General features: G+C 43.5%; 1 protein-coding gene across 1 annotated transcript in view; it reads right to left on the bottom strand.

The window, feature by feature from the left end:
* Window positions 1–2,071: 2,071 nt before the first annotated feature.
* Window positions 2,072–15,544, bottom strand: part of LOC123798323 (uncharacterized) — a 49,968-nt gene continuing 36,495 nt past the window's right edge. The window contains exons 3-4 of the mRNA XM_087856854.1: window positions 8,208–8,404; window positions 2,072–7,549 (exon numbers count right to left, since the gene is read on the bottom strand). Coding sequence (XP_087712980.1) covers window positions 7,226–7,549; window positions 8,208–8,404 — 521 coding nt within the window. The 3' untranslated portion in view covers window positions 2,072–7,225. The remainder of the gene's footprint in view (window positions 7,550–8,207; window positions 8,405–15,544) is intronic.

Here is a 15,544-nt window from a genome sequence, read left to right as displayed (position 1 = left end):
GTGTTAATTATTCCTCCTGGAGGAACTCATTGTTTTCCCGTTTTTCGGATGAGAAAAACAAGGCACAGGCCATTTGCTCAGGGTTCAACACCTGGTCTGGCCTGACTCCTAAGCTCATTCTTCCATTCTATTGCACAGAAAAAGTTGGTGGGGCTTCTAAAGGCACATGGTGACTCCGAGGGAAAAGTATACGCCTTGTGGGAGTCCAGTTAATCACGTCCTGAAGTAGGAGAAACACCCTGTAAACACAGCGTGCTGTACATTAGACACACAGGAGAGGAGAATGGGATGACACCCTCCCCAGGTGTCACCCTGCACCTTCCAGGGTGTCGGCCCGAGAAACAGCGAAGAAGAGCACGCGAGGCTGCCATCTTCAGAAACCAGCACTGGAAGGCTTCCAACAGCCCTGTGACAAGTCCGACTTGTTACGGGCTTCCCGGGTTGGACGACATAAGGTCTGAATCCATCCTCACGGGTCCCCATTCCACATGCTTTTAAGTCGTTTGTGTAGGCCAGTGGCTTGAAAGATTCCAGGGACAGGCAAGCAGTTGGAAGCAGCAGAGAAACCATTCTTGCAGAGTGAAAACCAGCCTGTAGTTTTCCTGTGATTCATTTTGAGTTTCCTCTTCCTCACCATTGAACATTGTTTAAGGACTTATTGAAGTGCTAAGTTGCAGTCATTGCTATTTTCTTAAATTACTTTTTGACATACATTCTTAGCTTCAGCTTTTGACAGCAACCTTTCAAAAGTGTGGCAATCGTGCCAGCCCAGGCGTGTGCACTGCGCAAAAGATATTTCTCCTGAAACAGAGATGTTTCATTTTCCTGAACCGTTTACACCATCGTCCTTTTTCTTTGTTTCTTCAGCAATGAGGCTTTTCTCACAATCATTCACTGTCATTTCTTCTTTCTGAAGTTATCTTAGTTTACTGTAGTTTACGCATGTAGTTTACGCATACATGCAGACATCTGCATAATCACCAACTGACTTACAATGCTGGAGTCCTCTGCCAGGGCTCACTGTGAATGGCGGCCCCTAGGATTATTCCGGGTCGGAGTGCATAACCATATGCAGTGTCTCACCCCAGTTACAGCTCTGTGCAAGAAGAACCAAGCCCTAGAGCAGAGACCACCACAACAGAAATTTCCTATCCTTTTTTACCCCCTGCTTTATCCACAACCCTTTCCCTTATGTCCAGATTTTAGCATTGTGTCTTTTAAATTCTTTCTCTGCTATTGCAGAACCTGAACAGACAAACAAAATAGTCTATCTACCTATGTGCATACGACGGAGTCAGTTGTTGGCCTATTTGAAATAGGTTCCATTTACTATTACTGTTTAATTTAGGGTTTCTAGGAGATTGTTGCTGTGGGGTAAATTTGGTTCATTTGCTCAAGGGTTAGTGTTGCTTCTCTTATTTGAGATACGTCATGAAGAGCTGGAGTTTGTAAACTTCGCCCTAAGAGGTGTATGTTCTGGTCAAATAGACATTTTGGTAAGCTAACATAGTTTTTGAAGGTAGCTACAAAAGTTGTCATCAAATCCTAGAATTATAATAGGCAGAGAGTCTGGGAAGGGGGTCATGTAACACACATTTCTGGTTTAACACAGCATATTCTAAAGATCAAACAGATTAAACCAACACTCACCTTTCCATCTAACCAGGAAACTTGTTTTGCAAAATTTTTAAGTGCCCCAGAAAAATTCTTCTAATTAGAGTTTTCTCTTTGCTGGCTTAGATCCTAAAAGCTGAACACAGAAGTTAGCTGAATATCCTTGTGCTTCCTTTTTCCTGCTCTTGCCTTCTTACACACACACACACACACACACACACACACACACACACACACACATACACACAAGCATGCATGAATGCACGCCAAATTTTCTACCCTGCATATGATGATTCTGACAATCAAAAGAAAAAGAAACACACAATAATAGGTGTATAGGGAAAGGTTATATGGCACATAGCTGGTGCTTAATGAATTTTGTTGAAGAGAAATAAAATACACTTGAAAACATAAATTATAAAAGATCAAGGCTTGTCCTCCCCGCCCCCCCCCCCCGCTTTTAAAGTATCTCTACACCCAACATGGGACTTGAACTCATAACCCTGAGATCAAGAGTTGCATGCTCTTCCAACTGAGCCAGCCAGGCACTCCAAATTGTCCCTTGATTTTAAAAAACATAGATATAGCCTGAGGACATAGTCAACTCCATAAGCCAAGATCTATGCCCAGATATTTATTGCAGAGTTAGAACAATGAAAACACAGAGGCAATATAAATAGCCAAATTATAAAAGAATTATGAAATAAATGGTATATCCATGAGGAAAATTTTTTAAAGATTTTATTTACTAGAGAGAGAGTGTGAAAGTGGGCGGGGGAGGGGCAGAGGGAGAGGGAGAGAGAGAATCTCAAGCAGTGTCCACGCTGAGCACAGAGCCCGACACAGGACTCAATCTTATGACCCTGAGATCATGACCTGAGCCGAAACCAAGACACGGATGCTTAACCGACTCAGCCACCCAGGCGCCCCTATCCATGAGGAAATAATATGCAGCCATGTAGACTATACTAATAACACGTTTCAGAACATGGGGAAAGCCTGCGACATAATGTAGAATTGATAAAATAAAGGGAATACAAAGTTTCAGTATAAGTTGAGCTTCGTAAGGATACACTGAATAGAAGCAAAACTGGAAGGGAATATGCTAAAATGTTAATAGTGTTTCAGGGTAGTGAGACTACTTATTTCTGCTGCTTTTTCATTTTTCACAATTTGTCTCAAATAATGAAGATGTATTATTCTGATTATTAGAAAAAATTTAAAAGCTAGAAAACATTTCTATGGGCAAAATTTATTCATACAGCAGCTCGAAATCAGTGAAAATTTATACATTTATGATATAAGCTAAACCCATCAGGTAGTTTTAAATATAATCCTATAAGAATCACATAGTCAAGTTTCCATAATCCCTGCGGGTAATCTAGTCCCAAGTATAATGATCAAAAAATTTCAAGCTTACCTTCAATTTCTTGGTTTCAGTTTCACTCCATCATGAATTAGTGACTTTATGGGATATGTGTGCTGTCGTATCCTAACATCTTTCTTTTACTAAACAACCTGTCATGCCATCTTTTCCCTCCATGTGTTATTGTATTATTCTATTACCTCAAGTTCTTGGGGTGCTCAGTCTCCCATTTACTGTCTTCTGACCTCCCTCCTGTTGGATCCTTTCCTCATGTAGCCTGTAATTTTTCATCGTGAGCACATCTTTAGCAAGGTGCATTGTTTCTTTAGATGTTCCACGGGCCTTGAGTTATTAAAGTGCCCTCAAAGAGAGATTTTGCATTTGCTTCTGCCATGGTTCTCTGGGACTCCATCCCATTCACGACCTACTTTTATACTAATCTCTGGGCTTGGGAGTCTCATCCCATGTGAACACTATAAATTCAGATCTTAGACCTTTGCATGGGGTTTCCATGTCTCAAAGGAGACTCCTTCTTACACACAAAGTGCCCTGGGCATAAGCTTCCTGTGGGTCCTGGGTACGTTATGGGTAACATTCTTTTCCCAGAGGGGTCAACCCTCCTGGGCTCTGCTCTGAAGCAGAGGTCTTGGATCCAGCCCCCTACCTGGTGTGAGCCCCCGGTCACAGCCCTCGTCTTCATAAGGACAGGACTGAAATGCCAGCCCATGGCCGTTCGGACCTATGTCTGGCTACAGTGGTCCTGGGACTTTGTTGTCATCTCATACACCTGTTGCTCTCGTTTTGAGTTCCATCTTTTGTTCCGGCATCTAGGTGTTTCCTTTCAAAAGCTATCTACACATTTTTAAGGTTATTGCATTGTATTCAGGAATCCTGTGGTTTGGATGGGGAAGAGTTGCCTCAACCAAATTTTGAGTCCTCACACAGTGTTTGTGAGAAGAGCCCCGAGACTCTGTGATTAGCACACCTGCTGCATTGCCGTCCCCTTGGAGGAAAGTCACAGGAGACTAATCATTAACAACAGAGCATCTATGTTTTCCCAATTTTTCATCTTTCAAAATAAATTCAAGGCTCAGGGCACCCGGCTGGCTCAGCCAGTGGAGCGTGTGACTCTTGATTGCAGGGTCATGAGTACAAGCCCCACGTTGGGTGGAGAGATTACTTAAAATAAATAAATTAATTAAAAAAATAAACTCAAGGCTCTTTCATGTATAATAACATGATCTTCACTTCCTTAAATTCTTCCCTGGGTAGAAATGTTCTAAGAATGTCATCCTTTATGTGTGTCGAGGTGAGCAAAAAGCTAAGAAGTTTCTCTGAACTGTATTTACCACCCTCTCGGCATCAGCGAAAGACATCTTCAACACCAAACCATCATCAAATTAACTCTTTAAAAGTAAACACCATGCTCATCACAACAAGCGGAAAACTAAATTTACCTTCTGCATCTTTCCCAAGATTTTTCTTATGATTAATTCCAAAGTGCAGTTTCACCCAGATGAAACATAATTTATAAAGTATGTGGCCGTGCTGCCCGGTTACCATAATAGGGAACTGGACTGGGCTTCCTCCCTGGCCGGGAGTCCAGCCCCAAGCTGAGGCAAAGAGCCCGACAGAGGGAACGTGAAACCAACCTCAGTGGGCATCCCTCACCTGATGCCTCTCCAACACGACGGCAGTCACTGTCGCTCCTGAGGTCACAGGCACTTGCGCCCACGTCCTCCTTGGTGGAGGAAAACTTAAGGTGGGGGAGGGAGGGACACTGGGTACAGACAAGCACAACCCAGGGATAATTGATCAATAGGTTCTGATTTTCATCTGCATCAATAAAATGAGTTTTACTCAAATGTATGACACCTGACCAGACAGTGACGGTTTGATAAAAACATAAAATTTGTTTCTCGCTAGGCAGAGCATCACCAAGATTTTTGTAAGCTCTTTTTGTCACCTGTCACCTCATTGGCTCATTATTACGCATTTCACAAAGGCAGCTGCTCAGGGCTGAAGGCCGCCAGGTGTCCGCTGGGCAAACCTGGGGGGCATCCAAGTTAGCGCCGACCTGCAGCCTTCCCCTGCCGCGAGTTTTCCTTTGCAAGCATGACCTCCCTTCCGGGCTTCTCTCCAAACTTTCTTTCTCTTAAGCTCAGGTGCTGGGTCTAATCCTGTCCTTCGCATCGCTCCGTGTCCCAGCTCCACCGCTGCTGGAATTCCCACACATGTCACTGCCCTACCACCGTAAATCTTCCCCTGTTATTCCTGAAATGAGTCCACGTGGGGTTTCCCACGAGCCAGCTGCACATTTCACCTTCTGTGGACCATTGGCCACAATGTTCTAAGTCCTAACACAGGAACCAGCATGATTCACGCAGGAACGGTAGAAATGACTGTGACAAATCTTCGGAAAGACAAACATTACTCGGTACCTCACTTGTGATGGAAAACTATGCCGACATAGAAAAGGCATCTGAATTTATGAGGTTGGCGCGGCGACCGTGTAACTACTAATAGACGGGGTTTTTCTCACAGTGTGCTAACAGCTTTATTGCATGATGGCCCTTGTCATTTATTGCTTCCTACGGCTATAAACACTGAAACGAGCATATTATGCCTTGACTGGCTGACTTGGATTTGTGATTTATTGGATCAGAAATGGGTGCTCTAACCATAGCATTTTAATTTATGGTCGTAGTTGGCTGGACCGTAAATTAAAACACATAACTAGAGAGCACGTAGGAAATGGAGCTGCTTCCCTAAAGCAGAGTTTCTAATTTGCTTGTTATTTCAGGCCCAAACACTGCTTGACTTTTGATTTTGGCCCTATAACTTTGTAAAAGTTATATGGATGAGTCAAAAGGGCTAAGGGGGTAGTTAAAAGGCCGTGAAGTCTCTTCACATGGCTTCAGCCTGAAGAGAAGGACCTGTCCAGGGTCACACTTCCGTGGGGGAAGAGCAGGAAGCAGCGGGGAGTGGAAAGGGAAGGGGCCATGAGCAACAGGTCTCTGGTACAAAGAGGAACACAGCTGTGCTGGCGACAGAAAGGAGGCAGAGAGGAGAGAGGCCAGGCCTCCAGCTTTGCCCCGGGGCCCGGGCACAGGACAGTGGTGCAGTATCAGCCCAGGGAGCACACGAGAAATGCAGGTCTGCAAGGTCACGGTGCTGAGGCATGGCTGCTGCGTAACGTTGGTAGGGATGGTCCCGGATCATCTGAGGATCCCAGAGGAGAGCCACTGAACCTGGCAGAGGGATTACTGATTTCTTTGCAATACTTGGCGGATATACTGCATCTGGTTTTAAATCCCCCCCCTTTATTTTCTTTCAATCAAAAGATTGGTTGAAGCTGAGACAATGACTTATGAGAATAGGTGAGAAATTCTGAGTTGGTGCTGATGGGTCCTTGTTCAGAAAAGTCATAAAAATCCCAAGTAGACACAAGGTTGAAATGTGAGAAGCAGTTAACAAAGACAGAAGCTGAAAAATGGGGAGGAGGTCCATAGAGAAGACACCGAAGGCCCTTCAAATGATATTTCTCCCAGCAGTTGAACTTTTAAAAATCTCACTATCTTCATAATCCTCAAAAAACATTATTCGTTTCCTACTTAATGGCTGACAAAGGGCTATCAATTCCCCACAGAGGCCATATGATAGCTAATTTTATGTGTCAGCAGGACTGGGCGAACGGATGCCCAGGTAGCCAGTGAAGCATTATTCCTGGGTGTTGGCCACGAGGGCGTCTCTGGAGGAGATCAGTATCTGACTCAGCAGACTGGGTACAGGAGATCCACCCTTATCAGGGTGGGTGGGCAGCATCCAATCCACTGAGGCACTGAATGGAACAGAAAAGGTGAAAGAAAGACAAATTCTTGGCCTTCTCGAGCTGGGATGTCCACCTGCCCTTGGACATCAGAGCTCTTGGACTCCAGGACTTATACTAGGCCCACCCCTACCCACCACACACAGTTCACAGCCTTCAGACAGACTGAATTATACCACTGGTTTTCCTGGTTCTCCGGCTTGCAGAGGACAGATCGGGGGACTTCTCAACCTCCACAGTCACGTGAGCCCATTCCTCAATTCCTAAAATTCCTACAATGTATATGTTACGCTATATACCCATACAATGTATATATATTACGATACACACACACATTATATGCTATTGGTTCTGTTTCTCCGGAGAACCTTAATATGGGCCATTTCTTCACCTAAAAATCTTCTACGATAGGGAGACTATAAACCACACTTAAAAGAATAATCAGTCTTCTCCTTCTTCTTCCTCTTCTTCTTCTTCTTCTTCTTCTTCTTCTCCTTCTCCTTCTCCTTCTTCTTCTTCCTCCTCCCCCTCCTCCTCCTCCTCCTCCTCCTCCTCTTCTTCTTCTTCCCGTTCTTCTTCTTCTCCTTCTCCTTCTTCTTCTTCTTCTTCTTCTTCTTCTTCTTCTTCTTCTTCTTCTTCTTCTCCTTCTCCTTCTCCTTCTCCTTCTCCTTCTCCTTCTCCTTCTTCTTCTTCTTCTTCTTCTTTTCCTTCCTTTCTCTTCTCTTCCTAAACAATTCAGTCTTCAAGCCATGAAGTGGAGCAAAACAAGGTATGAGTCTGTGGTGGTAGGAGATCAAATGGGAGCCATAATGGTCCAGTGTGGGGTAGTGGTGGGGTAGTTGAGTCTGGGCAGAAAGAACAGGTACCCCACCAGAGGGGCAGCCTGGCGCAAATGTCGGGGCCGCAGTGGAGTGTCGAGCCTGTCCTAGGGAGAGGTGGCCTCATACAGTGGGGGTGAAGTCCTAGCCAGAGTAGGGTGAGGAGGTAGGGTTACCAGATTGGGGGGGGGGGGAAGCTAACAAAGCAAAACATGACACCCAGTTAAGTCTGAAGTTCATATAAACAATGAATATTTTGTTAGTATAAATGCTTCTCAAATCGTGTATGAATTATTTGTAGTTTATCTGAAATTCAAATTTAACTGGACATCCTATATTTTATCTGGCAACATTGTGAGAAGGACATCAACACAGAGGGCGACCTGGAGTGGGGTGTGTTAGCTCGGGGGGGGGGCATCCATGAGGAAGGCAGGAAGTGGCCCAAAATGGGGGGCTCGGAGCTGGTGCCGAGGAAGAAGGGCCTTGGCCTGGGAGATGGGACGGCAGAGGGGCTGTGAGTTCCTAGGGCTGCCGTAACAAAGGACCGCAAATCTGGTAGCTTAAAGCAAGAGTGACTTACTCTCTCCCAGATCCGAAGAGCAGAAGTCCGAAAACGAGATGTCTGCAGGGCAGTGTCACCTCCAGAGGCTCTTGGGGAGACTCCCTCCTTGCCTCTTCCAGCTTCAGGTGCTCCCGGAATCTCTTGGCTTGTGGCTGCAGAACTCCAGTCCCTGCTTCTGTCTCTAGGTGGCCTTCCCCTCTTCTCCCTGTGTGTGTCTTTTATAAAGACAGTGGTCATTGGATTTAGGGCTTACTCATAATCCAAGATGATCTCATCTGCAGAGCCCCCTTTTCCAGATAAAGTCACATTCACAGTTTCCAGGGCTTAGGACGTAGACAAATCTTTTGAGGTGGGGAGCACCATTCAACCCAGGACAGTAACGTATAGGGAGCTGATCAAATAAGCAAATATTTTAAAGATCATGCAAGCCTGGTTTTTCCTACAGGAGAACAGTATGAAAAGACATTGAACTGGAATTAGGGGGATCAGTGTTAACGGATGGTTTCACAGGTAAGGACAGAAAGAATTCTCAATGTAAATGTCTGCCTGTGTGTGTGTTTGTGTGTTTGTGCTGTTTACTGGCCAGTGACGTGCCAACAGTGAGGAGTACATCTAGACCCCACATCTTGGCTTTTAAATGCCATTTCCCACTAATGGGAATCAGATTTCCTTGGAGAAATAGTTGATTCCAGGCTGGTAAAAGGGAAGTACAAAGAAAGCCTAGAATATTTTGCTATACCAGAAAACAAAAAGGTACTCAAAGAACAAAGGGGACATGCCAAAGGACACGAAAGCCAGCTGAACAGGGTCCTGAGCTGCCAAATCAAGGACAATTTGAGCATCAACATACATGACGATATCAGTGGATTATAATCTAACGAATAAAACAAGGATCTACAAATCCACACTGATGTACAAGGATGAATAAATGGAAAGTTTAATAAGAAATGGGATCTTTTCATACTTTTAGAGGACAGCATCACAAAATATTTACCAGTTACAAAGGGGAAAAGAATAACTTTACAATGAAGCCTGGCAGACACTACTTAACCAAATGATCCTAGTGAACTTCAGTGGTAACGAGACGAAGTGAAATCACGCGCCACCTGGGGGGATGCAAAGAGAACTCAGCATCAGTCCTGGGTTCTTCTTGCCAAAACTCCAGGATACGCTTGAGTTTGATCATGAGATCATCAGTCGAACCCAATTGGACTGTCATTCTACAAAATCATGGGCTGTATTCTTCTGGAGCATCACACCCAGGAGATCAAGAAGAGGATGAACCAATGTTCCACTGTGTAGCCACTAAACAGACCTAACAGCCCAAGGTAATGCCTGATTGTAACTAGATGCTTCCGCTGTCATGAAGCGCTGGTAGAACTGGTCGGAGTTGAATGAGCGTGAAGTGTTACTAAGTGGTAGTGGGTAGCAGTGTTAATTTCTGGATGTGGGCAGTTGTTGTACGGTCATGCAGGACAGTGTTCTTCGGAAAACACACGCAGAAATATTTAGGGGTGATGTAGTATCAGGTTGATAACTTCCCCTCAAATGATTAGGGAAGATAAAATTCTTTGAACTGTACTTCCAACTTTCCTGTAATTGTTAGTTTAAATCCGTATATTATTGCAAAATTTCAAAAGTGAAAAACTACAGTTGGACAGGCTAAGAATTATACTCGTATATGTCCACCGCAGCATTATTTATAATACCAGAAAACTGAAAACAATGAAAATGTGTTAACAATTTATACATGATGATCTCAACTGTGTTTTAAAAACAGAAGAGAGGGGCACGTGGGTGGCTCAGTTGGTTAAGGGTCTGACTCTTGATTTTGGCTCAGGTCATGATCTCAGGGTCGTGAGATCCAGCCCTGTGTCGGGGTCTTCACTGGGCATGGAGCCTGCTTAGGATTCTCTCCTCTCCCCTCTGCCCCACACCTCCCCTGCTCACACTCTTAAAATAAAAAGATTAGAAAGAAATATATGAGGGGCGCCTGGGTGGCTCAGGTCGGTTGAGTGTTCAACTCTTGGTTTTGGCTCAGGTCATGATCTCAGGGCTGTGAGAAAGAACCTCACATTGGGTTCCTGGCTCAGTGTGAAGTCTGCTTGAGATCCTCTCCCTCTCCTTCTCTCGCTGCCCCCCAACTCTTGCATGTGTTCTCTCTCTTAAATAATCTTTTTAAAAAAAAGTAAAAAAGAGAAAAATATGAAAATGTTAAGATTATGTGTATCTATATGGAAGGATTATGGCTCCTTTTTTGTTTTGCAGGGTGCATATGATATACAGAAAGAATCGTGAGGTCACAAGGACTAGATAGCTGAATTTAATCATAAGCTAAACAGAAGTGAGGAAAGTGACCAGATGAAAGAAACTGAGGTGAATAGTACAATTTAACAATATAATGAAATTGCATCATGTTTGATTTTAATTTCTGACAAGTCAACTATGCACACTCAAATTGTATTTTTCACACCGTCTAGGCCTGAAATGCAAGCCGACAACTTCCTCTGTTGCCTAACAACAGAAAGAGCGACAGAGTCCTGGAAGAAGAGCTGGCTGGGCTGGATTTATTAAGAAACAGTAAAGAATATAGTAATCCTGACTCTTACTGTACCCTGGGCAATTCAAGGGGTTTTCCAGGAGAATTGTCATAGAGCAGACATAATTTTCATTTGATATGCTGTGTAAAATGTAACCTTTGTTTAAACAGTGACTCTAGTCTTGATTTTAGGGCAAATTTTAACATTTACTTTAATTCCTTCCAGGGATCTTAACTAAATCGTCTGAATTTGTTTTTAAGTTGAGATATAATTCACACAGCATAAAATGCACCCTTTTAGGTTATAAATTTGGTTTTAATGGTGAGTTTAACATGGCACAAGAAATCTACAGAGCAAAGAGAAATCTCGTTTTAAGTTATTCTACAGATTTTCTTAAAGAAAAGTAAACTGAGATTTTAACATTTGGAAAGGAACGTGATCAAACGAAGTCAATGGGAAGAGGTCTGAACGGCCCCTTCAGTAACATGGTAGGGATTCCTCTGAGCCTGGTGACCCCAAGCCACAGAAGAAGTACACAAAATTCACGCCTCCACTCTCTCTTTTTCTCCTTCCCTCTCTCTTTGGTGCTTACAACCCCTCACTTACTTCCCTTTTGCCCTGCCTCTGGACAAACTCTTCCCCAGTCAGAATCCACCTCGGGGTGAGGAGGAAGGTGAAGTCGCAGGTAGGGCTGGAGTGTCATCTGGTCGTTGGTCGTTCCCCGACCATCAGTACTGACTGGGCAGTCACTGTGTCTGAGGCACGGTCCGGAGCTGTGGCGATTCAGGCCCCACCCGGCCCGCATTCCTCGGAAGCACGTCTCGCCGGCCCCACCTGCTCCGTGCACCCCGCCCAGGCCACTTCATTGTCTCCCCACTGCCAGAGGCACCCTTGTGCCCACAAAGGGCAGCAGGCTGGGGGGCGGGTAGGACTGGCCGGAACTCTGCTTTTGGTTTGCCATGTGCGAGATCCTGGCCAATCGTGTAATCTAAGTCTCCCTTTCTTCCTGGTAAAACGGTTGTAAGAGCAGTTCCAGTTTCCTAAGCAGGCCGTGAACATTTTTTGAGGGATCCGTTAACGTTACTTCTCTTTTGTATTAGTTTCCTGTTGCTGCTGAAATGAATTACTAGGAGCTTAGTGGCTTAAAGCAACACAACTTTGTTATCGTACGGTTCTGAAAGTTAGAAGTCTAATATGGGTCTCACTGAGCTAAGCCCTAGGTGTTGGCAAGGCTGTCTTCTTTCTGGAGGTTCTAGGAAATGATCCATTTCCTTGCCTCCCATCCCTCCAAGCTCTGCTTCCACAGTCACATCTTCTTTGACCCTCTTGCCTCCCCCTTGCACATAAGGACACTTGTGAGGGCATTGGGTCCACCCTGATAATCCAGGAAAATCTTTTCATCTCAAGGTCCTCAATCTACTCACACATGCAAAGCTCCATCTGCCATGTAAGGTGACATATTCACAAAATCGAGGACAAGAACATGGACATCTTGGGGGGGGGCATTATTCTGCCTACCACACTTTCCCTCCCTCCCACATTTCCAAACCCCCAAGTGTTCCCCAACCAGGCCCAGATCTCCCTTTCCAGCTTTAGTTCTCTTAGGTCTTCTACTCATCCCCTCCCTCTTCCAGCCATCACCTTCCCTTTCTCTTCCAGTCCAAATCCTACCCGTTCCACAAGTCCCATCGAATCAGGAGTGCTTTGGCAGTGCCTTCCCAGGCCATCTAACCCATAAATATTGCTTTCTAAATCCCACGGCATGGAGTAGCTACACCATTCCTTTGGCAAACCCTCTGTCTTCCTGTCATATATTTGTGGCTCACAGGTGCTACAAAAATGTTGAAAGATGAAATGAATCTCCATCCACCAGACCCATAAGCACATTGAGAGGCATGTCTTTTTTTTTTTTCAGCTTTATTGAGATATAACTGACATATAACATTGTGTTAGTTTAAGGCGAACAATGGTATAATATGATATAGGTATATATTGCAGAATAATCACCATAATAAGGTTAATTAACACATCCATCACCACCCATAATTACCATTAGTGTGCAGGCACATGTGGGAGACTATTTAAGACCTACTCTTCTTAGCAATTTTCAAGTACACAATACAGGATAACTATTATCACTATGTCATACTTTAGATCCCCAGAATTTATTCATCTTATGACTGGAAATTTGTATTCTCTGATAAGCATCTCCCCATTCCCCCCAACCCCAAGCCTTTGGCGACCACCAATCTATTTTTAAGAGTCATGTCTTAGGCTACTTTCCAACCCAGCACTGAAGAGCGGTGGAGGGGAGATATATGACCATGATGAAAGGATGAAGAATGTGCAGGAGCCCCAGGGAGGAAGAGTTCTCAGAATCCCCTCTGTTTCTTCAGTTTGGAGCAACACCAACTTACCCCCGGCAAAAACATACCTAGGACATATCTTTCCTCTCTTTTGGTTGGTGTCAACGACAAACTTTAGTAACAATTTTGCCTCAACCCTTCCTACTCGACGTCTTGTGCTCTCTGGACTTGATACCCATGCGTATGGCCAACAGAAGCTCTTACAGGAATACTTTTAGTATCTCTGAGAAGTGCTCCGATGGCCACCACAGCCTGTGGAGGGTAGGGTAGAAGGGAGAAGTACAAGACTTCTTTAAACCCTCTCAATCTACTGCAGGATGACATTCTTCAAAATGTGTGGCTTTCCTTAGTTTGCACATTGCTAGCATATTATTTACCGGCCAACTTATTTTTCATTTTCTGAAGGGTTTTGGAGAGGGGGCTTAGTGATCCTGCATCTGTTCTTCTCTCTCAGCCCTGAAAGACGGATATCACTACGTCATGTGTAATTCAGTTTTTTTCTAGATAATGATGATCACTTTCTATAAGGCAATGTTTTTACTTTGCTACTCGTATTTTGAAAAATATCTTTATCAGAGATTTTTCATCAGCAGCTGATAGCATTCATTGGGCAATTCTTCCAGTCAAGGAAAGGGATTTAAATTTCTGGGTGACTTTTGGCCTTATGACTCCAACTACAACCCTTAAGTTCACATCAACATACACATCACAAAATGCCACTTGTTGTCTCACATTTTTGACAGATGAGTTGAAACCTTTTTACTATAATTCAGCAAACATTTAGTACAGCAACTTGGCTGGCTGGGTTTTTGTGGGATAAATAGATGAATAAGAGACAGCCCTGGCCATCCGAAGAAGATAAGACGCGAACACAGATAACTTGTACGTGAACTATTTCAGGCATCCCTCTGACTCACCACTGTTGGTGCATTGGGCCTTAGACCAAGAAAAATTAAATCCAAGACTTAAGGGGGGAAAAAAAAGTCCTTTCAACTTACTGGGAAAACAACCAAAACTGCAGATTTCTCAGGTTTTAAATAACATTGCAAAGAATCTTTACCAATTGTAACTCTGCTTTTCTAGCAATAGAAAACGTTTTCTGTGTTTATAGTTACAGTGCTGTTTCCGTGACTGTGTTTTACAGTCGGGCATAGATGCGGAGTTTTGCTTGTGTTCAACTGTGGGGGGTGAATGTGTAATGCTCCCCCCTCCCTTTAAGGAAAAAAAAATCAGGAAGGAACTAAAATACAAGGCTTTTCCTCCCATTTTACATTCAAACATGTCTTACAGGAAATGAACAAATTGTGATTCTCAAATATAACATTGTGCTTCTATGTGCTGTAGCACAAAAAGAGCTTTACAGGAATTTCGTGTGCTCCGGAAGTTGGGTTTTTAAGGACAAATGTGGAACTTGGACTGTCACTTCCTGTAGTGCAGAAATGCCAAATTCTTGAGCCCAAACATTCTAAGATCTCCAAAATCTCACCCCAACTCACTTCCAGCCTCCTGTGTGTGTCCGCCTAACTCTAGGAACCCCACAGTCTTCTCAATCAAAAGTAAAAACTAAAAAGTACCTAATAGTTTTTTTATTTAAAACTTAATAGCTTTGAAATAAAACTTGAACAGACTTTTTCAGCAAAGGGCAAGAAGTTCTTTCAGAACCAAAGAGGTACATTTATGCCTTTAAATACTTTCACTAATAAGAAAAAAAGAGATGGAAATTCCAGCCAATGTAGGAAACAGTTAACAAGATAGAGTTGTCCCATGGGCCACAAGTAATTATTTCTAAAAATAAATGGAAAAAAGAAAAAAAAGCATTATAATGTTAGACTTACCTTTAAAAATGAATATCACCTACAAGAAGAAAATCAAAACCATTTTAATGGGAGATTTAAAAATGACATAGATGTCTACATTGCTAAACTCTTACCATGTGTATGCAAAAATGAAACCATTTTCAAATAGTAAAGCATAAGACCAAGAGTTTAGCCACCTGCAGACTGGGGTTTACATCCAGTATGGCATTAGCAGGAGCAAAGAGGCTGCTCATGGTTAGTGTCTGTTCTGGTTGATTACTACCCATGCTATACTAAGATGTAATATCTTTACTATCACCCCTGAACACTTCCTTCCTGGTTAGTAAATACCTTTGCCCCAAACACTCAGGTGTGCTCCTGCCATCTTGACCTTGCCTTGGGACCCTGTGCAGACTGGTCCGCAATTTTACAACTAAAGAGTTAATGGCTGTCACAGTAGGGATCGCTCAAGATCCTGCTTCTGCTCTGTGGGAAGAGCTCATTCTGATTGGTCAACTCATTTTGACTGTAGGATCTTGGTTGTTAAATATTTTGGATAATACTTTTGCAGCAGGTCCTCTATAAAATCTAATAAAGCATATACTTTGCCAAGAGGAAAAGTGTCCCAGAGAGAAGATCTATAAACAGAAAAT

This window comes from Ursus americanus, chromosome 1 (assembly GCF_024610735.1).
Source record: "Ursus americanus isolate L20-20 chromosome 1, mUrsAme1.1.p, whole genome shotgun sequence".
Lineage (NCBI taxonomy): Eukaryota > Metazoa > Chordata > Mammalia > Carnivora > Ursidae > Ursus > Ursus americanus.
This window is presented reverse-complemented; position numbering and strand designations above follow the sequence as displayed.